Consider the following 27,650-nt stretch of genomic DNA (forward strand, 5'->3'; position numbering starts at 1 on the left):
CCGGCCTCCAGGCCTGGCCTTCGCCCGCTGGACCCACAGGCCTCCCAGGGCTCCGCGCTGCCGGCCCGATTCAGCCCGTCCGGGCTCCTCAGCCGCCGCCTCCCCCTGCTGAGCCGAGGGCAGGCAGGCAGGATGGGGCTGCGGCCAGGGCGGTGGCCGTTCCTGCCCCAGCGCCGGCACCAGGCGGACACAGCGCCGGTGAGCTGAAGGACCGACAACAGGAGGGGAGCGCCTGCAGGGGAGGACGGGTGGGTACGAGTGCCAGGCTGCACAGGGCGAGGGGGCAGCAGCGGCCGATCTGGGCATGGGCTGAGCCCCACCCTCCTGCCCCTGCCAAGGAGAAGCCGCAATCCAGTCCCAGAGCCAGTGTTTATTAACAAGATGGAGCCCGGGGGGCCGGGGCGGCGAGGGCCTCCGGGAGCCCCATCCGCCTGCCCCCAGAGCTATGTACACCCCTCGCCCAGAGCGGGCGCAGGAGGGAGCCCGGCCAACCCCAGGCTTGTGCCCGCAGCCCCGCCGGTGCCCAGCCCGCTGCAATGCGCCAGCCGAGCCACAGCGGCAGCCACGGCCCAGAGGGCGCGGCCAGGCAGGGAGGGCTGACGGGCCCCCATCCACGGCGTCCTCTTCTCATCCCCAATAAATAGAGAATAAATACCCGGGCGGGCTGGCCTTGACCCAGCCCTTCCCGGGCAGGGCCGTCCATGATGGCCGCACGCTCGCCCCCTCCGTGCGCAGCCAGCCGGCCCTCCCGCCCGTCGGCGGAGTCCCCCGTCCACGGCGTGGGCGGCCCGGCACAGCGCGCGCCGGCCAGGGGTCCAGTCCGTGGGTCCGTGTCCCGTGGGTCCCGGCGGCGGCCGTGGCCGGCGGCCGTGGCGGGCGGCCGGGCGGCGGGGCCGGGTGGCCGTCCTCTGCGTCCGTCTCTGACCGGCCGGGGCGGGTGTGTACAACCACCAATAAATACTGTCTCTGAGGGGCGGGCGTGTAGAATATAGACGTTTTATATATATATATCTATGTGTCTTTATAGTAAGGGCGGGCGGGCGCTGCTCAGGTGTCCGGGGCGTGGTGGCGGCGGTTCCGGGGCTTCTGGTCCGCGGGCTCCCGGGGGCCGGGCGGCACGTGGCGCCAGTAGCCCTGGCAGTACTGGTGGAGGAGGCCCACCTCCGGCCGGGCCAGCAGCTGGGCCAGCTCCTGGTCCGCGGGCGGCGGGGGGCCGGCGCCGGGGGCGGGCGGGGCGCTGGCCGGCGGCGGGAAGAGGGCGGCGTGCACCGCGTCCCGGCCCAGCACGTGCAGCTGCACCCGCGTGACCACGTGCTTGAAGTTGTTCTCGGTGGCCGTGCACGAGTACAGGCCGCGGTCGCCCGGCTGCAGCGCGCGGAGCAGCAGGCCCTGGTCCGTGCGCAGGAGGCGCTCCTCTGCCCGGATCTGCGAGGGGAGCGGGAGGAGGCTGGGACCCCGAACCCCGGGCTGGGACCCCGAACCCCGGGCTGGGACCCCGAACCCCGGGCAGAGGGGGCTCGGCTGTGCCCCTGCCGCCGGCAGCTCGGGCTGCGGGGCCCGGGAGCCCCAGTGCAGGTTTCACGGCGGAACGAGGCGGTCGCACTGCCTCCACCCGGGGTGGCCTGGGCGGTGTGAGGAGGGGGTGGGGGCGGCAGTCACCTCGCGGCGCCGGTCGCCGGGGTCGCGCTGGAACAGCCACTTGACGGCGGCCTGGGGCGAGCGGGGCTGGCACTCGAGGAAGGCCGCGCTGCCGGCCACGCCGTACTGCACCGCCTCCACCGCGTTCCTGTTGGCTGCCGGCGGGCGGGCGGGCGGGCGGCGGGGTGGTGAGGAGCTGCCGGCAGGGCACCCCCCACCCCCGCCGGAGGGTGCTGGGACACCCAGTGCTGAAGCCCCAAGCCCTCACCCCTGCGGGCAGCCTGAGACCCCATCCCCTGGGCCTGGGGAGAGCCTGGTGGCTGGCGGGGGTAGGGCAGGGGTGGGATGGGGTGGGGGTGGGATGGGAGCAGGGGGTAGGGCGGGGGGTGTTGGGATGGGGGCGGGGGGTAGGGCGGTGGGGGGGGTGGGATGGGGCCGGGTAGGGTAGGGGCGGGGTGGGATGGGGCCGGGTAGGGGGCGCTGGCGCACTCACCGTTGGAGTTGAAGCCCCGGCACTGCCGGATGGGGTTCCCATGCCGGACGTCCTGCCGGCGGCTCCGCCTGGGGAGGAGAGCCGCGGACGGGCCGCCTGAGGAATCCGCCCGCCCATCCCCCGGGCCCGCACCCCTGGGTGCCAAGCCTCCCCCCCCTACCCCCCGCCCCAGGGGGCCTGGGCCTGTGGCACCTCCCCCCCCGGGCCTGGCCTGTGGCACCCCCCCCCCCCGGGCCTGTGCACCCCCCCCGGGCCTGTGCCCCCCCCCGGGCCTGTGGCCCCCCCCCCGGGCCGGGCCTGTGCCCCCCCCCCCGGGCCTGTGCACCCCCCCCCGGGCCTGTGCCCCCCCCCGGGCCTGTGGCCCCCCCCCGGGCCGGGCCTGTGCACCCCCCCCCGGGCCTGTGCACCCCCCCCCGGGCCTGTGCCCCCCCCCGGGCCTGTGGCCCCCCCCCCGGGCCGGGCCTGTGGCTCCCCCCCCCCCCCCGGCCGGGCCTGTGCCGGGGGTGGCGGGCGGCCGGCGGGCGCACCTCTTGGAGGAGGCGGTGTAGCGGGAGCAGGCCTGGCCGTCCCAGGCGCAGTAGGGGTCCCGGGCCAGGCAGCAGTCGGCACAGGCGGCCCCGTAGGCCTGGCAGCGGTGCAGGCTCAGGTGCGTGACGCCCACGGCCGAGGCCACGTACAGTTGTTGCTGGGGGCGGGGGAGGGGGAGGGTTAGTTCCCCCCGCTGGGCGGGCCCCTTCCCGTGCTGCCCCGTGCCTCAGTTTCCCCACCCCTGTGCCCAGGGCAGGACCCCGAAGGGGAGCAGGCTCTGCCCCCCGCAGCCCGCCCCCCGGAAGCTCACCCTCTTGGAGGAGATGGTCATGGTCTTGACGGGTGCGGGGTCCTGGGAGAGGGAAGGGTTGGTTGGCCTGGGCTCTGGGACCTCCCGCCCCACCCGGTGGCTCTGAGCGGGGCGCGGGCACCGGGGTCACACCCACCTTAAACACCTCCACCTCCTCCAGCATGAGCTCCTCCACCTCCTGGTCGTCCTTGGGCAGCACGATGACCTTCTGCACTGTGCCGCGGTCTGGAACGGGCCGGGCAGGGCCTCAGGGGCTGAGGGCGCTGGGGGAGGGGCACCAGCCTCAGCCCCGTCCCCACCAGGGCCCAACCCCGAGGGCAGTGGCCAGCGGCTGTGCCCGGGCCGGAGCCTCCCGATGACGGGGGAGGCCTGAGGGCCGCCCCACCAGACCCTGCTGGCACCGCTCGGAGCCGAGCCGGGGGGAGCCGGGGGGTGCGCTTCACCAGGGCGCCTGCGAGAGCCTGCGCTGGGACCCCCGTATCCTGGAGGCGTCTGCCATGCCCCCCCTCCTGCTCCTCCGTGGTGCCCGTCCCCAGGGGTGAGGACGGGGTCTGCCCACCCCTCCTGGCACCAGGGAGCCGGCTCCGGAGGACGAAGGGGGCGGAGTTGACCTTGACCAGCCGGTGGCCACCCCTCTGCCAGGGGCCCAGCCTCTGGGAGAAGCACCCTCCACCCCGCGGGCCCAGGAGGGCAGGGAGCAGCAGTGGGTACCTGTGCCCAGGAAAAGCACCTCATAGCGCCCGTCGGCTGCATCCACCTGGTCCACGGCGACGGTGGTGAGCCGGTAGGGGGCGCCCGTGCGGACCACCAGGGGCCGCCGCTGCAGTGGATACACGGGCTGGTACATGAGCGGGTGGCTGCGCATGAAGTTGATGACCTCGTCCGGGTAGTCCTTGGTGGACTTCATGGAGGGCGTGAAGGTCCCGCCCGGGCACTGCGGGCAGGCGAGCAGTCAGGCCCACGGCCGCAGGACAGGCCTCTGTCCGTCTGTCTGTCTGCTGCCCACCACTCGCTGCTCGCTCCTCAGTCAGCCGGGCGCCTGCCCTGCCCCAGCCTCCGCAGCGCCCGCTCCAGGGGAGGCCCAGGCCCCACAGTGCCCACCCCACGCCTCCCCCCTGGCCCCATGTGCCAGGCCTGCGGCCACCTTCTGCAGAGCTGACCACTCCCCCCGCCCCGCCCCGCCAAGGTCTCCTTCCCCGATGCCCCTCACCCGCCCCAGCCGCCCAGCCCGCTCGCTCAGCAGGCCCTGAACTCCGTCAGCACCGGCCGCCCCGCCCAGCCTCCAGTTCTGCTGACTGCCCGCGGCACTGAACCAGCCGCACTGCCTGCTGTGGCCTTGAACCCCAAGATCAGGGCATCACCTCCACCAACCGCCCCTCACCTACTGCCTGCCCCACGCTGACCAGCCCGCCTCCCGCGTCTGCCCTGAGCTCTTCCCCCAACTTCCAGCTCCCAAGCAGCCCCCAGAGCCGCCCCAGGAGCAGTGCCCCCAGGAGCCGCCCCCAGGAGCCGCCCCAGGAGCAGTGCCCCCAGGAGCCGCCCCCAGGAGCCGCCAGGAGCCACACCGCCCACCGGCTCTGCTCCGGACCCGGCGGAGCCGGTCACAGCCGCGCAGCTGTGGTGTTAACATTTCCGCTTTACTGGTCTGGCTCAGCGGATCGAGCGTCGGCCTGTGGCCTTAAGGTCCCCGGTTCGATTCCGGTCAAGGGCACGTCCCTCGTCCCTGGTCCCTCCGCTGCAGGTCCCACCCCCAGCCCTGACTGGGCCTTGTGTGGGAGACACCCACCCCATCCATGTGTCCCTCCCATCGACGTTTCTCTGCCCCCCCCCCTACACACCATGGGGAGTGCACTCAGGTGAGGACTGGAGGCAGAGGAGCCTCAGCTGCGGGCGAGGGGGCTGCCCTGTGCGCCCGCCCCCCCCCGCCCCGGGGGCTGCCCTGTGCCCCCCCCCCCCCCGGGGGCTGCCCTGTGCGCCCACCCCCCCCCCCGCCACGGGGGCTGCCCTGTGCCCCCCCCGCCCCGGGGGCTGCCCTGTGCCCCCGCCCCCCCGCCCCGGGGGCTGCCCTGTGCACCCGCCCCCCCCCCGCCCTGGGGGCTGCCCTGTGCCCCCCCGCCCCGGGGGCTGCCCTGTGCCCCCGCCCCCCCCCGCCCCGGGGGCTGCCCTGTGCCCCCGCCCCCCCCGCCCCGGGGCTGCCCTGTGCCCCCCCTGCTCGGGCCTCGGGGAGGCCGGGAGCCGCTCACCGTGCCCGGCCGCGGGTAGGGCATCTTCCCGGAGAAGGGCATCCACTGGTAGTTGGGGCCCTCCTTGTGCGCGAAGGGCCCGTTGAAGACCATGCGGATGTCGGCCATGGAGTACACGCACACGGCGGAGCCTCGGAACACGGAGCTGCCCGTGGGCGCAGCTGGTACCGGGCGGACCTGGGCCCGGGCCTCCCGTCCAGCCCCTCACGGCGCCCAAGGCACCCGCCTCACCCGCCCCGGCACCCAGCACCCAGCACCCAGCACCCCGCCTCACCCGGAGGAACCCCGCCTCACCCGCCCCAGCACCCAGCACCCAGCACCCCGCCTCACCCGGAGGAACCCCGCCTCACCCGGAGGAACCCCGCCTCACCCGCCCCAGCACCCAGCACCCAGCACCCCGCCTCACCCGGAGGAACCCCGCCTCACCCGCCCCGGCACCCAGCACCCAGCACCCTGCCTCACCCGGAGGAGGTGAAGACAGCGTAGATGACCGGGTTCCGCACGTCCTGGGTCTGCTGCACAAACACGTCCTCTGGGGAGAGGAGCGGCCGCTGGAGGGCATGGCCGGAGCCGGGGAGCCGCCCCGGGGCTCTGACCGCCCCCCCCCAGGCCCCCGGGGAGCCGCCCGGGGCTCTGACCGCCCCCCCCCAGGCCCCGGGGAGGCCGCCCGGGGCTCTGACCGCCCCCCCCCAAGGCCGGAGCTGGGGTGACCGCCCCGGGGCTCTGACCGCCCCCTCCCCCCAGGCCCCCGGGGAGCCGCCCGGGCGGAGCCGTGACTGCCGCCCCGCCCGCCCCGCCCAGGCCCCCGGGGTGACCGCCCGGGCGGAGCCGTGACTGCCCGCCCCGCCCGCCCGCACTCACGGAGCTCGTCGAAGTGCGTCTCGATGCCGTCGTGGCCGGGCACGGAGCACACCAGCCGCGCCTTCAGGAAGGTGCTCCACTTGTTGACCAGGCAGCAGTGGCCGCCGTCGTCATTCTGGGGGGGGCAGGGCCGGGTCAGGGCCGGGCCCCGTCCCCTGGCCCCCACCCCGCCCAGGGCTGTCAGGGCGGAGCCGGCGGCCGCCTACCAGGCAGATGCGGCCGATGCGGGCGTACACGGCGGGGCTCTGCGGGGCCTCGGCCGAGCGCTCCCGGAAGAAGAAGTACAGCTTGTCGTCGTTGCGCTCCGCGCTGTCCGGGATGAGCTCCGCGTGGATGAACGAGGGGTCTGCGGGCACAGGCGTCAGCGGGCACCTCCCCCGATCCCGGGCACCGAGCCCTCCCCAGCCCCCCCAATCCAGGGGCACCCGACCCTCCCCAGCCCCCCCAATCCAGGGGCACCCGACCCTCCCCAGCACCCCCAATCCAGGAGCACCCCACACTCCCCAGCCACCCCCAATCCAGGAGCACCCGACCCTCCCCAGCCCCCCCAATCCAGGGGCACCCAACCCTCCCCAGCCCCCCAATCCAGGGGCACCCGACCCTCCCCAGCCCCCCAATCCAGGGGCACCCGACCCTCCCCAGCCACCCCCAATCCAGGAGCACCCCAACCCTCCCCAGCCAGGCACAGGGCTGGGAATCCCCGAGATGTCCCAGACCTGCCGCCTGGGCGGGGCCTGGGGGCGGGCTCACCGTTGAGCCAGCGGGAGTTGTGCTGGTCGGTGCGCATGGCCGTCTGCTTGCCCAGTGTGCGGAAGATGGCGGCGTCCGTGCCCATGAAGTCGATGTACACGCCCGCATACAGCTCCTCGTCTGGGGGCGGAGGGCCGGTCAGGGGCCGCCCTCTGCCAGGCCGGGAGCCGGCATCCGGAGCCCACTGACCTGCGGGGCCGGGCCTGCCCCCCGCTGCCCAGGGCCTGGTGAGTGGGTGCTGGCAATCTGGGACAGGCCCTGGGGACGGGGTTCAGCACCAGAGCCCATTTCTGGGGAAACCTCTGGGGGTGGCTGCTGCAGGCTGCGAGCCGAGGGCGGTCCTGACGGCGCCCACCCTCCAACCACTCACAGGGCATCTGCCCTCAGGATCCGCCCTCAGGAGCGGGCGACAGTCAGTGCCAGACGCCAGGAAGCAGCGAGCTGGGTGCACGTCCCCTTTTAAAGGGACTGGCTCACGTGTAACTTCACAGACTTTAGTTCTAATCCCAGCTCCGCCCGGGGATGCCGGCACCTGGCCCGCCAGCCCCTCGCCCGCTCCCAGCCTCCCCGGGGGCCCTGCCCCGCAGCCGCCTTGGCTGGGCTTTGCCATTAGGCTGGGACCTTCTCGCTAGCCAGGATGGGAGGAGATGCCCACCCCCTGCCCCAGGGCCTGGCGCCGGCAGGTGCTCCGAGGCAGGACAGTGCGGGACCAGGGTCAAGGGGGGCTCGCCCCTGTGGGCAGGGGTGGCAGCTGCTCCTGAGGCCCAGACAGGACCCCTCCCTCCTCAGAGAACATCCCCCAACCTCCCCAGACACCTGGCCAGACCAAAGCACTGCCCACCGGTCACGGGGCCGGGACTCCCCGGGGTGCATCCTGCGGCCTCTCCCAGCCTCCCAGGCAAATCGAGGACACCCGATGGGATCATTGCCCCCTACTCCCCTCTACCCCCCTACTCCCCGCTACCCCCCCCTACTCCCCTCTACCCCTTTACTCCCCTCTACCCCCCTACTCCCCTCTACCCCCCTACTCCCCTCTACCCCCCCTACTCCCCTCTACCCCCCCTACTCCCCTCTACCCCTTTACTCCCCTCTACCCCCCTACTCCCCTCTACCCCCCTACTCCCCTCTACCCCCCTACTCCCCTCTACCCCCCCTACTACTCCCCCCTACCCCCCTCCCCCCTACGCCCCGCTACCCCCAACCTACTCCCCTCTACCCCTTTTACTCCCCTCGACCCCACTACTCCCCTCGACCCCCCTACTCCACTCTACCACACCACACCCCATCTACCCCCCTACTAACCCCCCTTTACTCCCCTCTAACCCCCCTACTCCCCTCTACCCCCTTACTACCCTCTAACCCACCCCCTACTCCCCCTACTCCCCTCTACCCCCCCGACGCCCTCTACCCCTTTACGTACTCCCGCTAACCCCCTACTCCCCTCTAACCACCCCCCCGTACCTCCCCTCTACCCCCCTACTCCCCTCTACCCCCCTTCCCCCCCCTTCCCCCCCTACTCCCCTCTACCCCCCTACTCCCCTCTACCCCTTTACTCCCCTCTACCCCCCTCCCCTCTACCCCTTTACTCCCTCTACCCCCCCTACTCCCTGCATACGTGAACGCCCTTTAACGTTCCCCGTCGACCCCGCCCCTAACTTCCCGCTAACCTACCCCTTTACCTCCCCCCTCGACCCCCCCCTACTCCCCTCTACCCCCCTACTCCCCTCTACCCCCCCTACTCCCCTCTACCCCTTTACTCCCCTCTACCCCCCCTACTCCCCTCTACCCCTTTACTCCCCTCTACCCCCCCCTACTCCCCCCCTACCTACCACCCCGACCCTAATACCCCTCTACCCCTTTACTCCCCTCTACCGACCCCTCTACTTCCCCCTTACCCCTTTACCCCCTACCCCTTTACCCCCCTTACCCTCCCCTATCCCCTATCTACCCCCCTACCCCTTTACCCTTACCCCTCTTTACCCCCTTACCCCCTACTCCCCTTTACCCTTACTCCCCTTACTACTCCCCTTTACCCTACTCCCTTTACCCCCCTACTCCCCTTTACCCCCTACTCCCCTTTACCCCTTTACTCCCCTTTACCCCTTTACTCCCCTTTACCCCCCTACTCCCCTCTACCCCTCCTACTCCCCTCTACCCCCCTACTCCCCTTTACCCCTTTACTCCCCTTTACCCCTTTACTCCCCTCTACCCCCCCTACTCCCCTCTACCCCTTTACTCCCCTCTACCCCCCTACTCCCCTTTACCCCTTTACTCCCCTTTACCCCTTTACTCCCCTTTACCCCCCCTACTCCCCTTTACCCCTTTACTCCCCTTTACCCCCCTACTCCCCTTTACCCCTTTACTCCCCTTTACCCCTTTACTCCCCTTTACCCCCCTACTCCTCTTTAACCCCCCCCCCCGACTCAGCCTGCCCTGTCCCCGCCTCCAGGCTGCCCGCGGCCACACTAGATTGTGTGTGTGTGTGGGGGGGGGGTCTGACCCTCCGCCCCATCTCTGCCCCTCAGCTCCCTCACACTGGGGCCTGCTGAAGCCCCCTCCCCACCAGTGGGGCCCACTGGGGGTTCAGGCACCACCCCGCTCGGAAGCAGAGCTCCAGGGGGTGGGAAGGGGGGCACTCACTGATGAGGGCCGAGGCCGTGTCCAGCTTGGGGTCATAGGGACACTTGCCCTTCCCGGACTCGAGTCTCTCAGGCTCCAGGTAGAAGATGTAGTCCTGCAGGCAGAGGGCGGCTCAGCGCGCGGGGCGGGCCACGGCCGAGGAGGGGCAGGTCCACAGCCGGGGGCCTGGGCACCGCCCCCTCCCCAGATCCCGGTCAGCCCTCCGCAGGTTCCCGGGGCAGGACGGTGGGCGAGGCCTGCGCTGGGCCCAGGACAGCCACGGTCAGGGTGGGGGCACGGCCACGGGCCTGGGTCCTGTCCTTCGCCCTCAGGTCCCACCAGTCAGCGGGCTCTGTGGTCACCCACGTCCTCGGACTGACTGGTAGGCCCGGCCTTCTGCCTGCCCCGTGGGCCTCCAGGTTTCCCCAGGCAGCCAGGCCTGGGAGGGTCCCCCCCAAACCACACGGAATTGGCCAAGCCGCCCGCCCGCCCGCCCGCCCCGGGGATGCCAGAGGGAGGCTGGGAAGGCACGGAGACAGGGAGGGGCTCCTGGGAGAAGGGGGGGAGGCGCAGAGGCAGGGGTGCAGCGGGTGGCGGGGGAGGAGATGGGAGGTGTGCACAGGCCCGTCTCCAGTTTCACGCTGCACACGCGACTTCCAGCACACATGGGGCTGCACACACACTGGGCACGCTCACGGCAGCTGCACACTCGGCTGGGCACGCTCTACGGCAGCACTCGGCACCCACTGTTTGCACGCTGGCGCACACGCAGTCTGATGGTCCCCATTCTCAGTACTGCCCGCCACAGACACACATGTTCTCAACCATCTGCCCTCACTCACCGGCAGCCCCTGGCCCCCTGCCCGCCCCTGCCCAGCCCCCAGCCCAGCCCCAGTGACAGACAGCTCTGCCCCTCCCGCCGCTGAGCCAACCAGGGCCCACGGAGGCCCGGGACATGGAGAGATGCCGGACTGCACACACGTGCCATGTTCCCACTCGGGGTGCTGAGCAAATGTGTGCCCACACATATGTTGGCATGTGTTTGTGCATGTCTACACACACATGTGTTCGGAGGGCTCAGGCATGGCTATCCCCAGGCTTCCGTCTTCCCCACCTGGTGGCTTCACGGTTTCTCGCCTGCGAGGTGCACACAAGCGGACGTGAATCCCGGGGGCCTTCAGTCACTGCAGGGGAGGGGCTGGGGGGGCACAGAGGTGGGGGTCTGGGGGGCCGGCCTGGGCATGGGTCCTGGCAGGGGGCCAGACGGAGGGGCTCAGCTCAGAGGCGGGCGCCCGGCCTGGGCCTGGAGGGGGAGCCCACCTGGCGTGGGGCTGTGGGCGTCGGGCGGAGGGCACCGTCCGTGGCTCTGCTGCCTCGGCCTCTGACCACCTGCGTCTGGGTCCAGGGCGTGGCCTGAGGAAACGAGGAACCGGTTAGAGCCGGGGAGGGGGGCAGGGGCTGGGGAGCGGGCTCGGGCTGCCGCCTCTCACCACACACGCCAGACACACACGTGAGCACCGGGCTCCCCGAGTACACAGAGGCGCCTGTGCATGCACATACACAGCGAGGCGCACACCTGCACACACGTGCCCCTCGGACCTGTCACTCTCACACACGCTCCACGCGGTCACGCCAGCCACACACGTGCCCACACAGAAATGGAAAAGGGCAGAAGCGGGCGGGGCAGGCAGAGCTGGGGAAGGGGCTGAGTGGCAGGAGCCGTGATGCCGAGGCCCCGCCGGGCCCCTGGCCGGGCCGCGGGTGGAGGCGCCTGCTAGGAGCCGGCCGGGGCCCCGAGCTCGGGGAGTGAGCTCACCGCCTCTGCTCGCACCACCTATGAGAAAGGCACTGTCAGCGTGTCTGGGTGCCGGGCCGGCTCTGCGCGGTGAGGGCGGCCGCTCACCGGCGCCAGACCTGGACGGAGCCTCCCTGCGAGGGGGCGCGGGCTCACCTGGGCGCGGCGGCCGCGGTTCACGTAGGTGCACATGGGGTTGTAGGCGCCGGTCCCGCACACGTACAGGTGCGTCCGGTTCCAGGGCTGGATGAGCCTGACGAAGTTCCCGCACTCCCCCTGGGCCAGAGGGAAGCCGGAGGTACGCAGGTGCCCGCCTGGCCCCGCCCGGGACCGCCCGCCGCCCCCCCGCGCGGCCCCCGCACTCACGTTGCCATCCTTGCCCGACAGCACGCACTCCTCGATGCGCTGCGGGGAGGCCGCCCAGTGGATCTGCGGACGCGGGCCAGGGGTCAGCGCGGCCAGCGCCCCGCCCAGGCCCGGCCCCCGCTGTCCCGCCCCGCCCCGCCCCCGCCGCCCCGCCTTACGATGAGGGGCTCGCGGTTGATGTCGTGCAGGTCCAGGGACAGCACGTAGTCCTTGCTGCCCACGTACATGCGGTCGTGGTCCTCGTCCTTGAGCAGGATGCGGTAGTCCGTGGTGTTGAGCAGGAAGTTGAAGAAATGGGCGGTGCCCGTGGCCTTCAGCTCTGTGGGGGGGGGGGGCGCGGCGGCAGCAGTCAGGGCCCTCGGACACCATCCAGTCACACACCCCTTGGCAGAGGGGGCTCCCCCCCCCCACTGGTCATGTTCACCCCCGGTCCCGCCTCCGGGGAGCACCCAGCTTCCTCTTTAGTCCCTGACTTTTTTTTTTTACAAAAGAAGGGAAAGGGATAGAGAGTTAGAAACATCAGTGAGAGAGAAACATCCATCAGCTGCCTCTTGCATGCCCCCTCTACTGGGGATGTGCCTGCAACCAAGGTACATGCCCTTGGCCGGAATCGAACCCGGGACCCTTCAGTTCGCAGGCTGACACTCTATCCACTGAGCCACACCCGTTAGGCTTTTAAAACTATACATTTTTTATTGCTTTCAGAGAGGAAGGGAGAGGGAGAGGGAGAGAAATCAGGGATGAGAGAGAAGCCCTGAGGGGCTGCCTCCTGCACCCCCCACTGGGGATGGAGCCCCCAACCCGGGCCTGTGCCCTGACCGTGACCTCCTGGTTCACGGGTCTACCCTCAACCGCTGAGCCACGCCAGCCAGGCTCTCGTCGCTGACTTGCTGGGAGGAGCAAGGCCAGCCAGAAAGGGACCACACCAAAGCTGCACCCCGATTCCTCGGCAATCCCGCCAGCCGGCCGGGGCGAGGACAGCGGGCAGGAGCCAGCGGGCGGCCATCAAAGCGTCTGCCTGGAAGGGCCGCGCCCACAGGAGCCTCGGGGGCAGGTGAGCTCAGGACAGCCGCAGACGCTGGCACGGAGCCGGGTGCCCTGTCCTCACCGCCAGACAGAGGGCAAGGCCAGCCACGGCGTCCCCGTGTCTGAGCGGGCCAGCCAGCCACAGGCACGCGCCTGCGGCCACTGCCCCGGGGCTCCCCAGCCCAGGGTGACGGGCTCGGGAGGGGTGGGGGCAGCCCCGGGCGGGGGGTCCTAGGTTTCTCTCCTGCCTGAGGCCCTCCCTCCCCTGGTTGCTGGGCAGTCCTCGGGGGAAGGACAGGAGGGACTGGCTGGGGACAGGCAGGGGCACACACAGGACCCGGGGCACTTGGGAGCCGTCCTCTGGAGGGAGAGAGCCGGGGACCCTGGTAAGCGCCCCCTCCCCCGCTGGAGCCCCTCCCCCGCTGGTCTCCGCTCAGCAGGAGATGTATGAGGGGGATGAGCACCCCAGCACAGAGGCCTGCGATGGAGCACACAGAGCACACGCGTGTCCACACGGGGCCCAGGCGTGACTGCACACACGTCCTGAATCGGACGAGGCTGTCACCAGGGGCCAGGCATGACCTGTCTCCCCAGCCCACGTTTGCTAACCCAGCCCACAGCTAGTTACCGTCTCACAGCTGGTGACCATCTCATACACAGCTAGTTACCATCTCACGGCTGGTGACCATCTCATACACAGCTAGTTACCATCTCACGGCTGGTGACCATCTCATACACAGCTAGTTACCATCTCACGGCTGGTGACCATCTCATACACAGCTAGTTACCATCTCACGGCTGGTGACCATCTCATACACAGCTAGTTACCATCTCACAGCTGGTGACCATCTCATACACAGCTAGTTACCATCTCACGGCTGGTGACCATCTCATACACAGCTAGTTACCATCTCACAGCTGGTGACCATCTCATACACAGCTAGTTACCATCTCACAAGTGGTGACCCATCTCACAGCTAGTCATCTCAGAAGTGGTGACCCATCTTATAGCTAGTCATCTTACAGGTGCTAACCCATCTCACAGCTGGTGACCACCTCACAGGTGGTGACCATCCACAGGTGGGCAATCCCGTGGGGTCTGGAGAGGGAGAACAGCTGGGCCCAAGACCCTAAAGGGCGGCCTGAGGGAGGCCAGCAGTGCCCCGTCCCATCGGTCAGGGCGGCCCACCGGCAGCTGCTGCCGGGAACAGTGCGGAGGGCTGCTGAGGCCAACGTGGTCAGAGCGCCCGGATGTGCTGGGCTGGGCTGGGCGGGGGGACGGCAGCCAGGGGACTCCCTCAGCGGCAGAGCCATGCCTGCGGGCTGAGGCCGTGTCCGTCCTCCCGGCTGGGCGGCAGGAACACAGGTGATGACCTTGGCCGACCTCGGGGGCGGGAGGACGCGGGGATCAAAGGGCCGGGCCGGCTGGCTGGGCCTCGCCCGGCCCGGCCTGGCGGCGCCTCTGAAGTCCGGGCCGGGCGGCTGGGCACCTGCCCGGCACCTGTTGTCGGGCCGCTGGGTCCCCGCCCGGCCGCCCGGCCAGTGACAACAGGAAAGTAAACACTGCCCCCCCAGGAAGTGGCCGGGAGGAAGTGGGGCTGCCAGCAGAGCCCCCCAGCCCGGCCGGCCGGCCAGGGTTATTTATACCCCGGCTGGGGGCACAGCGCGCCGGGAAGGGGTGTTTGGGGGACAATGGAGGGAGGGAGGGGGGCGCTGGCACCTTCAGACACACACGCTGGGCGTGGGGGGGCTCCAAGCATTCAGACCCAGGACGCCACCGGCTCGCCCCCCCTCCGCTGCCCCACTCTGGCCTGGGCTCTAGCCCCCCCCCCCCCCCGCCGCCGCCATGCTGTGGCTCCCCATTCCCGAGCCCCAAGTCCCAGGCCCCCCTGCCTGAGGGAGAGGGAGGGCAGACCCTCCCCCAGCAATGAGGACACTGACGGGGGGAGACACGCGTGGGATCTGACACCTGCCTCTCAGCTCAGTCGAGGGACAGGACGCGGAGGCTGAGGAGGAAGGTGACAGCCAGAGGGCATGGAGGGTGGGCGTCCCATGGAGGCCGTGGCCTCTGGACCGGGGAGGGGCGGCCCAGCCCAGCCGGGCCGGGGGTGGGGTGCCCGCGGGACAGCCAGGCAGGAAGGTGACTCCATCACAGGGCCATGACTCAGGACCCTGGGCCGGCTCCCGGCGGCCACGGGATTGGCGTCAATGGCTCTGGGTCACAGGACGCGGTGCTGGTGGCTGTGGACACCGGGGAGCCCGGCGGGTGGGGAAGGGCGGGCACCGGGTCAGGAGCCTGGTCTGGTGTGGGCTTCGCCGGCAGGCTCTTTGGCTGGGCCTCAGAGCTCTGAAGTTCAAGGGCCCGGGTGACAGGAAACGCTAACGCTGAGCATCTCCGTCCCTCCCCCATCCTTTCTGGACCCTCTCTGCCCGTGGAAGCAGCCCCCCGGGTCACCATCTATCTACCCTGCCCGTCCTGCACCCCACTTCCTGGTGCTGGGGAGGGCGCAGAGGGCCAGGGGTTCCCGCTGACTCAGCCCGGCCCTCCCTAACGCCATCCTGGCTCTACCCGGCCCCGAACACCCTGGGGGGGGGGGCTCCCCAGGCCCGGGCGGCTGGGGGCAAGCGTGCATCCAGACTGTGGGGGGAACTAAACCAGGCCCGTCACAGCGCAGCCGGTCCGGGCAGTGCGCTCCCTCAGGCCCAGGCAGTCAGCAGGTGTCCGGCCCTCGAAGGAGCAAGGACTGGGCGGAGGACCTGGGGGCCGGGGGTGGGGGGCACCAGTGTGTGTGCTGGCTGCCCTGACCCAGCCTGGTGACCCCTCAGGCCAGTCCCTGCTCCGTGCCTCGCGTCACACTGTCCCAGGCCCAGCTCGGAGGGCAGGGTGCCCTCCCAGGGCAGTGCCAAGGGAGGGGCAGGGGTGCGGTTCAGGCTCTGTGGGTGCTGGGACTCCAGCCTGGATGACCTCTGACCCTGGGGCGCCTCCGGAGCGCCCCGCCCCCTCACCGGCTGGACGCGGGTTGTGTGGGCGGCATCCGGGAAGGCTTTCCCGTCTCGGGGAAGGAAGAGCCGCTCTGGCATCAGACACCTCATTTCCGCAGCCCCGCCCGCCCCCCCCCACCACCACTCCAGGCCCCGGCCCCGGTCCCGCCCGCCCGCCCCCCACGGTCACTCCAGGTCCCGGTCCTGGTCCCGCCAGGACACCGGCCACGGCCCCTGGGCAGCTCTGGGGCGGCTGACGCTGCCTGGCTTCAGGGAGGCGGGTCCTCGGACCCCGGCCCGGCCCGCTGCCCCCGCTGCGGTCCCCGGACACAGAACGGGGCCCTGGGGGAGGTGGGCGCCGCCCCCTTGGTCACCGCTCACAAAGCAGGGGCGCTGACTGACAGGCCCCTCCCCCGGCTGCGGGGAGAGGGACGGGTCCCTGCGGCCCACCCTGACCTCCGACCTCCCGTGGGCTGGCGCAGCCCTAATCCCGGCTGAAAAGAAACGAGGCGGGTGCTGGCGGGGCCTCAGTCCTCTCCCGCCTCTGAGGAGGGACACTGAGGCGGCAGGAGCCGGCAGCGTGACAACGGCATGAGAGGCAGAGTGTGGCCAGGGCCCCTGGACCCCCAGGGGCCCTGGGAGGGGCCCCCAGCCCTTCTCCCTCCCCGACAGCGGCGAGGGGCCCCGGAGGAAGGCCCGGGCAGGCTGGCCCCCGGCTCCCAGTCTCATCCGCTTTACTGAGTGGCCGGCCGGCCGGCCGGGAGGCCTCAGCCCTGGCCACAGCCCTGCAACCGGACCAGGAGCCAGCCCCTGAGCTGGGGGCAGGGCAGCCCCAAAGGTCTGCACACAGCTTCCCCCTGCTGGGCATACCCCCGACCCCGACCCCGACCCCGGGGCCTCGACGCCAGCGCTGGCCAGGCCAACACAGGCCCCGAGTCCCAGGGACTCGCCCTCGGGCCGGGCTGTGGGCCCTCCCAGGACCCCCGCCCCCCAGGATGTTCGGGATGGGAACCCCTAGAAGCCAGGTCCAGGGGGTCTGCCTGGGGGCACAGGCTCTCTGAGCCCACCCCTGGGCCAGGCTCTCCAGACTGGAGACCCAGAGGGCTCCCCGGCAGCCACCCACATGCCCCTCCTTCGCCCCCAAGCAGGTGAGCAGTCGGTGCCAACAATGCCAGTCACAGCCCTCTGGCCCCATTAGCAGCTAATTGTGGCCTCTCGTCCATTCTGCATAATTAACATGTAAATGATTCGGAGTGTTTGTGCTCAATAACCACTCCGCCTGAATCTAATTTAACCGGACTCTTCTGGAGGGGCAGAGTGGAGGGTGGGGGCAGGTGCCTCCGCTGCCAGCCTGGCCAGGCGGGGACCGCCGCTGGCATCCCTGACATGCCGGCCCGATGGAATCCTCGCGGTGGGAAGCCCTCCTGAAGGCTCTGTAAACATCCCGCTGCTCTGTAAACAGGCGGCCGGGCCGGGGAGGGGCCAGGGCGGCTTCCCCTGTGAGGAGGCTGGGCTGGGGCTGGGGCTGGGGCTGGGGAGAGGGTGTGGTGCTGAGAGGTGGGGGTTGGGACTGGGACTGGGGGCTGAGGGTTGGGGCCAGGGGCTGGGTCAGCGGTTCCCACGCCCGTTCCGCCCCAGCGCCCACCTGCTCCGCCCAGGCACAGCCCGGAGGGAAGGCGGGCCCTTCCCGGGCACACAGGCCAGTGGACCCCGAGGGCCACCCCTCTCCCCGCTGGACGTCAGGGGCTCCCTCCTGTCCCAGGGGCGGGTCCCCGCCCTCCGCCGGCCCCAGGGTGCCTGCCTGATCGGCGAGGGCTTGGCTGGTGGCCCCGGAGGCCACGGGTCCTAGATGGGCCCTGGGGGCACACAGCTGACGGCGTGATGGCGGGAGCCCCCTGGGCGTTCACTGGCCGGCCGGAGTCCAGGCCTGCCCAGCCCGGAGAGGGTGAGGGTTAGGGCGCAGGGAGGACGCCAGCCAGGCGAGTGGCTCGCCCAGGAATGTGCCCCTAGAAGCGGGGGGGCTGGTCCTGAGGGGAGGGCTGCCCTGACCCACTTTTCAGGTGGGGACGGAGCCTCTGGTTCCAAGGCCGGCCCCGCCCCTCCTCCCACATTCCAGCCGCCGGAAACCCCTCTCCTTCCTCGGCCTCCTCCCTCCTCCCGCAGCTGCAAAAGACAACAAACTCCGCGGCTCGCTTGCCCATAAATCACCGGGGACAGCTCAGCCCCACCGCGGCCGGTCCCTGCAGGACTCCCAGGGTGCCCCACACGGTCTCAGCCCTGCCCAGCATCTGGTGGGGAAACCGAGGCACTGTGCAGGCAGCTGTGCGCTCAGGGCTGTCCCCGGGGGTGCGGGAGTGGGTGTGGATGCAGGGACACGGGGGCCCTGGCAGAGGCCCGGCCACGGGGCCCGGCGGGGGGGTCCCCTACACAGCGGCCGTTCCGCTGACAGGGGTGCAGGGCCGAGGAGCACCCCGTGGGCTGCAGGGGGCCGCACTCCGCTGGGAGGGACGGGGCATCAGCAGGAGCCGCAGCGGGAAGAGCTGAAGCTGTCGGCTGAGAGGGGAGACCTCAGGAAAGAGCACGTCCGGGTAGGAAGCCAAGGACGGGTCAGGGTGCCGGTGAGGGGCGGGGGCGGAAGGAGGAAGACTGGGGGGGCGAGGGGGGTCTGGAGCTGAGGCCTGCTGCTCAGAGGGCCTCCTGGTCCCAGAGGGGCCGCTGCTTTGGGCCGTCCCCGCCTGCGGAGGGAGCAGACGGTGTGCCTGCGGGTGGCCCCGAGCACAGCCAGGCCTCCCGCCCCCACAGGCCGGCCTCCCCGGGCCTCCACAGCCAGCACCCGGCTCGGCCTCTGCAGGGTCGAGGCCGGGGGTCAGGGCTGGAGCCCAAGGCGCCGCCCTCTCCCTGAGGCCCAGGCCCAGCAAGCCCAGGCACCAGAGCCTTCTGGCATCCAGGCCTCTGGCAGAGGCCCTCTTGCTGTTTCTAAGAAAAATGCAGCAGGAATCTTCCCTGCGTCTGCAGAGCGCCAAGGGGCCCTCGAGGCGGGGCTCGGATTCCCAGGCCAGCGCCAGGCCGGGCCAGGCCAGGCCAGCTCCCGCCCGGCCGCGGCGAGCAGCCAGGGCTGGTGTCCCCGGCACACGCTGCGGGAGCCGGGACAGCGCCCCAGGGGGTCCCTGCAGCCGATCGTGGGCCCAGCCAGGCTCCCCCTCCCCCCGCACCTCTCACCCTGGGTCTTCCCATGGCGCAGGCCACCTCTGGGATTAAAAAGAGCTTAAAAGTCACAAGGACAAGCACAGACTGCCCCTGGCACCCGGTGCGAGGCCCCGGCCAGCAGACCCCTTCCAAGGTGCCACAGCACTCACCCGCTCTGCTCCTGCCCTTTCTCCTCCCCCATCGCCCTTCCCGGTCTGAGAGGTAGCCTCCTCCGGGAAGTCCGCCAGGATGCCCATGACAGCCATTCTCCTCCTGACCCCACTCCACCCACAGGGCTCAGGGTCCTGCCTGCAGTCCTCTCCGAAGAACAGAAACTGGAGGGAGAGGTGAGGCTGTGCGGGGCTCCAGGGCACCCCGACCGGCCCTCACCTGCCCGCCTCCTGCAGCGGAGCTCCTTGCTGCTGAGACTTCCTTTCCTGGGGCCACAGCCAGACTCACGGCCAGTCCTCCCAACAGCGCAATGAGGTCACGCCGTGTGCACCCCCGTTAGGAAGCAGGGACACAGAGGGACTCAGATGCTTGAGGCCCACCCACGCTGGGTGCAAGCAGGACAGCCCGAGGTGTCCAGGCCCAGGGAGGGGCCAGGCGTGGGAGAGGCTGAGCCCCTGGTCCGAGGTCACACCTTCTGGGCCAGTCCTCTCTGCCATCCCACCTGCACCTCTGCTTCCTACCAACTCTCAGTGTCCGCTCCCTGCCTGGGGGGGGGGGGCAGGCGGGAGCTGGGGGTCTCCCAGGAGCCAGGGCGGGGCTCTGAAAGCACCCTGGGCCCACCCCCCTCGGAGGCCGCGGGGCTGGGACGCAGACAGGTGCAGACAGCCAGGAGCCCGCTCCGCGGCTGCCTCCCAAGCCACAGGGTGAAAGATGCTTTTATGAGCGGGATGAGATTTCTATCTCGGCGGTTTCTCTTTAAATTCTTTACGATTACGAAGCAGCGGGGGCTGCCAAGGAACATGATTTACTCCCCGAGCATGCACCAGCTCCCCGCGGTGCCAAGGGGAGCCGGAGCCAAGCAGGGAGGGCCGGGCGCTGCACCAGGAACCGGAGACCAGGCCGGTCCCAAGCTTGGCTGGATGGGACCGCGGCCGAAGGCCCAGCCCTGGGCCCGGCCGGCAGCAGGCGGGGCTCCGGCAGGACCTGTCCCCGCTCCCCAGAGGGCAGAGAGGGGCCTGATGGGGGCGGGAGCCAGCCCCCGGGACCTCCCAGCTCCGAGCGGCCATTCCAAGCCCCCTCAGGAGGGAGGCAGCTCCCATTTCCAGGAAAGCTGATCCCAAACCCAGGGATCTGGGCTCAAGTTCACGAGTTGGGTCTTCCTTCCTCCCTCTCTCTGGCTCATCCAGGAACACACACCCATCCTGCTTTCCGCTCCAGGTCCGCCCGTGGCTGTCTCAGCCACCTGACCCTGCCCAGCTCCCTGCCGCTCCCGGCCTCGAGGCTCCGAGGCTCCCAGCTCCTCACCGCCTGCCTCCCCTGCAACCTGGAGCTCCCTGCCTGCTCTGGCCCGGAGCCCGGGGGTAAGGGCGGGTCCTCCAGCTCCCCAAGCTCCCTGCTCGCCTGTGCACCAGGCCGGGACGGGCACGGCGCCAGCAGGGCTTGCACAACCCCCACCCACGGTGACCCCTCCTGACCTCCGATCTCAGCGTCTCCTAACAAGGAAAGCCCAGGCTCTGGCTCTCATGGCCACATGCCCATGATGTCAGTGCGGCTGCGGGGCGGGCAGGGCGGGCCAGCAGGGCCTCGCTGGCCCCGGGGCCCTGGCCCCTCAGCCCTGGGGGATCCTGGTTTTCCTTCTCTGAAGGGAGAGAGTGTCCTGGGCACAAAGGCAGCCCAGGGCGACCCTGGCCTCTCCTGGGAGGGAGGCTGGGAAGACGGAGCTGCAGGGCCCCGGAGCCTTGTCCCCAGTGCGTCCCCCGGCCCCCCTCGCTCCGTCCCAGCCCTGCTCCTGAGGGCCCGAAGCCTCCAGGCCCCCAGGAAGCCGGGGGGCTGCCTCAGGCCTTGGAGGCCGCCCTGGGAGGGGCGCCTACCGTCACTCCGATTGTGGGCGTCTTTCCCGACCCCTCTGCTGAGATGGCCTTCTGCCCATCCCCTACCCCTGCCTCAGTCTCCCCAGCAGCCCAGCTCCTCATGCTACCACATGACCTCTTTCCCCCACTGAGTGCTTCTGGGCCCCAAGGCCCAGCCAGGTCCAGCCCGGGCGGCAGCGGTGCCCTCGGGGGGCTCCTGGCACCGAGTGAGCACTCCCCGAGCGGAACAAGGCCCTGGCGGCCGGCTGCACCTCCCCGCACAGCCACGGTGGTGCCTTCAGGTGCGGGAGGGACTTTCTCCCAGACCCCGTTGGTGGCTCTGGGGTGAAGGGGACCTGCCTGGAGAGGAGGATGGAGGACAGCGGGGCTGCGGTCCCTGCTCTCCGGTCCCCGCAGGCACTGTGAGCTCCGAGAGCACCCTGCCCGCCCCGGGGGTCTCCCATGGGCCCCTCACTGTGCCTGGCCTCAGGGCTGGCCCCTGGCCCCTTCTCCCTGCCCCCCTCTTCGCTTGGGGCTTGGCAGGGGGTGCCAGGCCGACGGGCAGGCAGCAAGCCCAAGTCTGGCCCAGTTCCTGCCTTTGTTCTTTTATCTGCCCTGGGCAGGAATGCCCAGAATGCCAGCGCCTCCCCTGCAGCGGGACCGGGTCCCTGAGGCCTGCTATGCCAGCCGCTCTATCCGTCCGAGGCACAGATGGGGAAACTGAGGCACGGGACCAGAGTGGCCACCAGGGCGTGGGGAGCAGCCCTCTGTCCCCGGGAAGAACCCCCTTTCCCAGTCCACACCAGGCGTGGGACCCTGGGGCAGGCGCTGCTCTCACACCACACCTGGGGAGGACTCACCCCTCAGCGAGGGCCCCTGCCTGCCCGCGACCGGCCTCAGACCATCCAGGGCCCGGCGCACAGTCAGAGCCGGGCTCCCAGGGGGCACAGGGACAGGGTGCCCACTGCCTTTCAGCCGGTCGGACTGTAGGTACCCCCGTCCCGTTCACCGTAGAGTCCCTGGCACTCCGCACGGGGCCTGGCGCACAGTAGGTGCCCAAGTAGCCGGTAAACCAGATGTTCACCATCAAACCAGGTCATGTGGGACCAGGAGAGGCCGCTCCGGGAGGGGCCCCCTGCGTGTGCAAGGGCCCCGAGGCCCCCGCAGCCCCGCCCGGCAGCCAGGCCGGCGGCGCCCGGCAGGCTGCCTGCCAGGAGCCGGGCTTTTAGTCACCGCGGTGTTGGCTTCGGAGCTAACTGAGCGCGAATCGCCTGGCTGACGTGGGCGTCCGGCGTCGACAGGCCAGGGCACCGGGGTCCTATTTCTGGCCTCGCTTCTGCCTCCCGGCGGACCTTGGCCTGCCCTAGCCCGAGCCTCGGTTTCTCTCTCTGGGAAACGGGAACAAAGCCTCGTCCCTGGAAGGCCAAGGAGGCCCTCCCCACGCCCTCCCGTGGCCTCGGGGTGATGACAAAAACAACCCCGAGTGAGTGTCGGGCTCCAGGGTCCCTGGGGTGTGGAGGCCAAGCCACCCACCCTCGCCCTGTGGGGGGAGGGGTGCTCTAACCCCCTGCCTGCACCCTGGGCTGCTGGGAGGGGGACGGAGAGCGAATCGGGCTCCTTCAGGATTTATTGATCTGCTCTGAGGAATTCCTCCAGGAGGGCGGTGTCAGCAGGATAAATGGCTCATCTCTCGCCTGGGAGCGGGGCTGTGTCTGCACACCGCACTGAGCCCTCTTCTGCCGGTGCCTCAGGCTCATCCTCAGAAACCCGTTCCCCCGGACCCATCGCCCAGCCCCACCGGCCGGCCCGCCGTGGGCAGGCGGCGGAGGGCCGGCTGGGGAACCCAGCACCCGGCGAGGCGCGGTGAGCGAGCTGGGCGGCAGCCAGGCCTGAGGAAGGAAAGCGCTCGGCCCAGCCCTTCACCCCGACAAGTGCGCCCGGAAACCTGGCCCGCCCAGGCCCAGCCCGCCCCGCCCCGGGCAGGCGGCTGGGCCGAGTGACCTCAGGCCGGAGAGGGCCACGGCGGAGGGCTGGGGGGTGACCCGGGTCCTGCAGGCCCTCCCCAGGGGGCACAGCAGACTTCTGAAGGCCCAGCCCTCCAGGGAAGGCAGAGAGCGGGCCTCAGCCGCTGCCCTGCGCCACCGTGCCCGCCTGCCCGGCGCCTCTCTGCAGACCCCGGCCGGGCCCTGGACCCTCCCTGGGGACTAGGAGCTGGGCCTGCCACAGCGCACACTCTCCCAGAGCTCACCGGGTGGCCTACCGTCCCCGCCCCGGGCACAGCCCACAGCGCCCTCCCCGGTTCCTGGGAACCCTCCCGCCCACGCCCGCGCCCACAGGGCGGCTGCTCAAGCGCCCACACCCTGCAGAGCAGGTCCTGGGCCTCTGCTTCCTGGAGGCCGTGCCTGCTGCTCTCTGACCGCCCCCGGCTGCCCAGTCCGCACTCAGGGGAGACCCTGCAGGCCCGAGGCCGGACTCACCTCTGCCTCCAGAAGGGACCAGGGCTTAGGACCCTTCTCCAAAATGTCTGAGCAGGTCCCTCCCTGTCCGGCCTCGCCCCCAGGGCCACCGCGGGGTCCTCGTGTGCCGGGACCTCCCCCCTCCCCCCCTCCTGTGCCCGGAGCGGGCTGCCGGCACCCGAGGCGGCCCTTACCTTTGAAGGAGAGCCGGACGCGGGGCGTGGCCGGCGGCGGGTCCTGGGCGGGGGCGGCGGGCCAGGCCCCGGTCACGAGGGAAGCCCAGAGGAGGAGGCAGGCCACAGGCATCGTGGGAGGCCGGGGCCCCGAGCAGCTCAGCGGTCCGGACACCTGGAGGCAGAGCCACGGGTGGAGTGAGGCAGAGCGGGGTCCTGTCCGGCCCACGTCCGGCGCGGAAGGCTGCCAAGGGCCTCGGTTTCCCCATCTGAACAGACAGGGAGCCACATCTCACCACCCCTCGGCCCGGGTGCCAGTGAGAGCGCCTCACGCCCTTTCTGGTCCCCATTTCGTCTCCGTAACGGACGGCCCTGAAGACCAAGCCCCCAGTGCGGCCGGGTCACAGCGCTGGGGGGAGGGGGGGCTGGAGACTCCCGGTCCCGGCCCAGCCCGCTGCACCCCCAGGCCCGGCTCCGGGTCTGCAGCCTCTGCGTTCCCACAGGCTCTTCCTCATGCTGCCCCCAACCGAGCAGCCGCCCAGCCCCCCCCGGCTGGGCCAGCGGTGTGCCACCCTGCGGATCCAGAAAACCTCTCCCACACAGGGACAGGGCCTGATTGGCGGGGTGCGGTACGCCGAGACTCGGGGGCCACAGCAGCCAGGACCGGAGGGGCAGGGACGAGCAGAGTCTGCGTCCACAGAAACCACAGCAGGCGGGATCCGGGTCAGACTGCGGGAGGACTGCCCGCTGGGAGGGCGCCCGCTCCCCACGGCCTGTCTCGGCGCGGTGGCTTCCAGTGTTGTCTCCCCAGGCAGACGGGCTGTTGGTAAACGCAGCCCAGCACCAGTTGTCGGAACATATTGCTCCTCCCGGCAAAAGCCAGCGCCAGCTCCCCGCCCCCCCAGAGGCACCGGCGGCGGTGGCCGGGGCACCAGGAGCCACACTGCGAGCCCCACCCCCTGACCTGCTCTGGCCACGCCTCCTCCCGGCAGACCGGGCCCAGGTGACCGCTGGGCCCTGGGGTGGGTGAGGGCCTTGCCCGGGCTGACCTGCTGGGTGAGGCCCAGCTGCCACCTCTGACCGCCAGGCCCCACTGGGCAGCCCCTGGCGCCCTCCGCTGACCCGCCCCCGAGCCCCGGCCTCTCCCGCCAGGCCAGCCCCTCAGGTCCCTCAGACAGGAGGCGCAGCTGGGGCTTCCTGGCCGCTCCCCGGGGCACCCTCTGCGGGAAAGCCCTCTCCTGGGTGCTGGCATCTCTGTTCCCTCCGAGTCCCCAGCACAGACGCTCCTCCTGGGAGGCTGGGGGAGGGGAGAGTCAGAGCCAGCCCCTTCCCCGCCTGCAGGGGTGGGGGTGGGGGCACAGCGCTGGTGCTGGCTGAATGCAGGCTGATGGGGGCCAGGTGGGGAAGGGCTGTGCAGCCACACCCCCTTGGGGTACACCCGGGAGGCCCCACTAACCATTGTGGACACGCACGCACACATGCTCACGTGCATGCCCACACATGTTCGCACAGGCATGTGTTTGCTCAAGAACTTGACCTGCCAGTGGGGTGGGGCTCAGAGACGCTGGAGACAGGGTCCTGGCCTGGGAGGAGTCCCTGGGGGAGCTCTGATCCATGTATGGGGGGGGCGGGGTTCCGGTTCTCTCCCCTCCCTCCTCTCCGCGGCCTCATTTCCCTGCACCCGTGCTCACGGCAACAAGGTCAGGGTCACGGAGGACAGGGCTGAGTCCCCCAAGCGGCCAAGAAGGTGGAGGGCTTTGCCCTCCTGGGCTCCTGCAGGGACCGCCCCCCCCAACAAGGCTCTAGCCCTTTAAAAAGCGAATGTGGGATGTTCATGTCTTTTGGGGCCTCAGGCCCACGTCCAGGCCCCTCTGGCAGCTGGGGGACGGAGGAGGAGAGAGGAGGAGCAGAAAGGAAGGAGGACAGAGGGAGGATGGGGAGGGCATCTCTGGAGCCACTTCCCCCCGCCAGCCGCTGGACGCATCCCGTCAGCCCAACCCCAGGCTCCCGGCCGCCGGCCCAGGTGGGTGGACGGAGGAGGAGCCGCACCGCCACCTGGGAGCCCACCGGGAGGAGAGCAGAGGAGGAAGGAAGGAAAGAAGGCTGGTGGGAGGGAGCAAGGGAGGAAGGCAGGCGGGAGGGAGGAGGAGGAGAGAGGGAGGAGAGAGGGAGGGACGGAGAGAGACGCTCAAACAAAGAACCGAGGAGCTGGGGCTGGCGAGGGGTGCAGGGAAGGGGCGGGAGACGGAGGGGGTCCGGAGGTACCTGGGGTCGGGGCCAGGGGCTAGGTGGTGGGATTGTCTAGCTGCTCCAGACCTCCCAGGCCGAGCGTGGGGGTGGGGCGGGGGCGGACAGCCTGCCTCGGGGAAGGGAGCTTGACTCCTCGGGGCTGGGAACTGCGGGCTGGAGGGGGGGGCCGGCGCAGGGGCTGTGGGGGGACGTGAGGAAGAGATTATGAGCAGCACCCACCCCTCCCAGCCCTGGTATGCCCCCTGCGCAGGCCAGGCTCCCTCCCAGCCCCTAGCGCCCCCCTCCCCCCACACCCCACGGACCAGGAAGCAGAGCCACCCAGCAGAGCTGCGCCTGCCCCCCCTTCCGATGGTGGTGGGGGTTTCCCAGTCAAGGTCACCTGGGCTCCGCTCCATCCTCCCCCTCAAGGTGTGCCCAGCCGAGCAGGGGGGCCGGGGGCCAGCTGGCCGCCCTCCCCGCAGCCACACTTCCGGATCTGGCTGCTCCGAGCTGCCCGGAGGGGCGGCCGAGCCGGCGCCCCGGCTCCCCGGACCCTCCCGTGGGGACCTGGGGACAGGCTCGGCTCCCTCTGCCCACCCCCGCGGGGCTGGGATGCGCCCCCACCCCTGGGTGCTGGTCCCGGGGCTGTAACTGCACAGAGGCTGCTGGGAGCCGGGCTGGGTGAATGCAGAACAGGAATCCCAACCGGCCCACCTCCAGGCACACAGCCCCGTCTGCCCCCGCCCGGTGCTCGGGCTGGGCTCACAGCATCTCAGGAAGAAGTTCCCTACCCGCCGCCGGCCCCCGCCCGGGGTCCAGCCCCCTGCCTCGCTCCTGGGCCCCGATCCCTCAGGTCCCACCTGCTCCGGGAGAGCCCCGCGGTCCTGGGGTCCCTCCCACTTCGCCCCGGGCCGGCCTGCAGGTCCGCCAGCCCACCTACACCCCACAAACAGCTGGGTCCCCGATGGGGGGAGACTCGCTGCTGGAACAGCAAACCCACGCTGGCAGCAGGGGGCTCAGGCTGGCCCAGGGCTGGGAGGAAGGCCGGGCTGGCGGTCCCCTCCGCTTGGGGGCCGCCAGGCTGGGCCACTGAGGCAGGGCGCACCCCCGGGCACCGCGCTGCCGGGCGCCGGAGGGAGAGGCTGAGCGGAGCAGCGGCAGCCGGATTCCCGCGCCGGGACCGCGGGCGCGGCGGGCGGGAGGGGAGCCCCGGAACCTGGAGGGAAAAGTTGTCTGCACGCGGGGACTCCGCAGGCCACATCCCGCCCCCCGGGCCCCCGCCGCGGCACAGGGTCCGGCAGACCCGCAGGCACGGCGCCCGCTCCCGCCGCGTCGCCCCGAGTCCGCGGGAAGCGCCCCGAGCCCGCGGGAGCCCCGGACCCCCGGCGCCCGGCCGCGGGCACTTCCGCAGAGTTGCGGCGCCGCGGCCCCCGGAGGACCGCGAGGGGCCGCCGCCCGCCGCGCCCGCCGCACTCACCTCCTCCGCGGCGGCGGGCCTGGGCTCCCGGCAGGCGCCCCGCTAGCGCCTCCCCCGGGCCATGGCCCTGCCCGCGCCTCTCGCCGCTGCGCCCGAACCGGGGTCGGGTCGGTGTCGGTGCCGGTGCCGGTGCCGCGCCCCGGCTGAGCGGGTTCCGAGGGCTTCGAGCGCGTCAGCAGCCGAGGCCCCGGGCCCCCGCCCGGGCCATGGGAGGCTCAGGGGCGCGCGGGGCCGCCTCCCCCCGGGTGGGCTGCGGGCGCCCCTGGCCGGCGCGCCGAGGGCGCATTCCCCGGAGCGGGGCGCGGGGCGCGGGCCAGGCGCGCTGAGCTCCGGGCGCTGCGCTCGCTCCGCTCGGCCCGATGGCGCGGGGCCCGGCGGCCGCGGGGGCTCGCGCTCCTCGCCGCTCCGGCCTGGGCTGCGCGCGGGGCTCTCCGGACGCGGCGGCCGCTCGCTCCGGTCTCCGCTCCGGTCTCCGCTCGGGTCTCCGGCCGCCGGCG

The 27,650-nt window shown here is 71.3% G+C and overlaps 1 protein-coding gene across 2 annotated transcripts; it reads right to left on the minus strand.

The window, feature by feature from the left end:
• Positions 1-350: 350 nt before the first annotated feature.
• Positions 351-27,650, minus strand: SEMA3F (semaphorin 3F). Of its 2 annotated transcripts, XM_036432209.2 has the most exons (19): positions 27,154-27,650; positions 23,469-23,622; positions 11,762-11,922; positions 11,604-11,666; positions 11,394-11,513; positions 10,763-10,855; positions 9,464-9,557; positions 6,824-6,943; positions 6,280-6,419; positions 6,074-6,188; positions 5,675-5,744; positions 5,213-5,357; positions 3,681-3,903; positions 3,106-3,194; positions 2,970-3,011; positions 2,659-2,816; positions 2,132-2,199; positions 1,660-1,793; positions 351-1,425 (listed from the first exon to the last, which is right to left on the minus strand). In XM_036432209.2, the coding sequence occupies exons 2-19, from the start codon at positions 23,578-23,580 to the stop codon at positions 1,048-1,050; spliced, it is 2,325 nt and encodes a 774-aa protein (XP_036288102.1). In that variant the 5' UTR covers positions 23,581-23,622; positions 27,154-27,650; the 3' UTR covers positions 351-1,047. The 2 variants fall into 2 exon arrangements, with proteins under 2 accessions (XP_036288102.1, XP_036288103.1); XM_036432210.2 differs by lacking the exon at positions 10,763-10,855 and having other exon boundaries at positions 27,154-27,648.

Source organism: Pipistrellus kuhlii, unplaced genomic scaffold, assembly GCF_014108245.1.
Source record: "Pipistrellus kuhlii isolate mPipKuh1 unplaced genomic scaffold, mPipKuh1.p scaffold_m20_p_11, whole genome shotgun sequence".
Lineage (NCBI taxonomy): Eukaryota > Metazoa > Chordata > Mammalia > Chiroptera > Vespertilionidae > Pipistrellus > Pipistrellus kuhlii.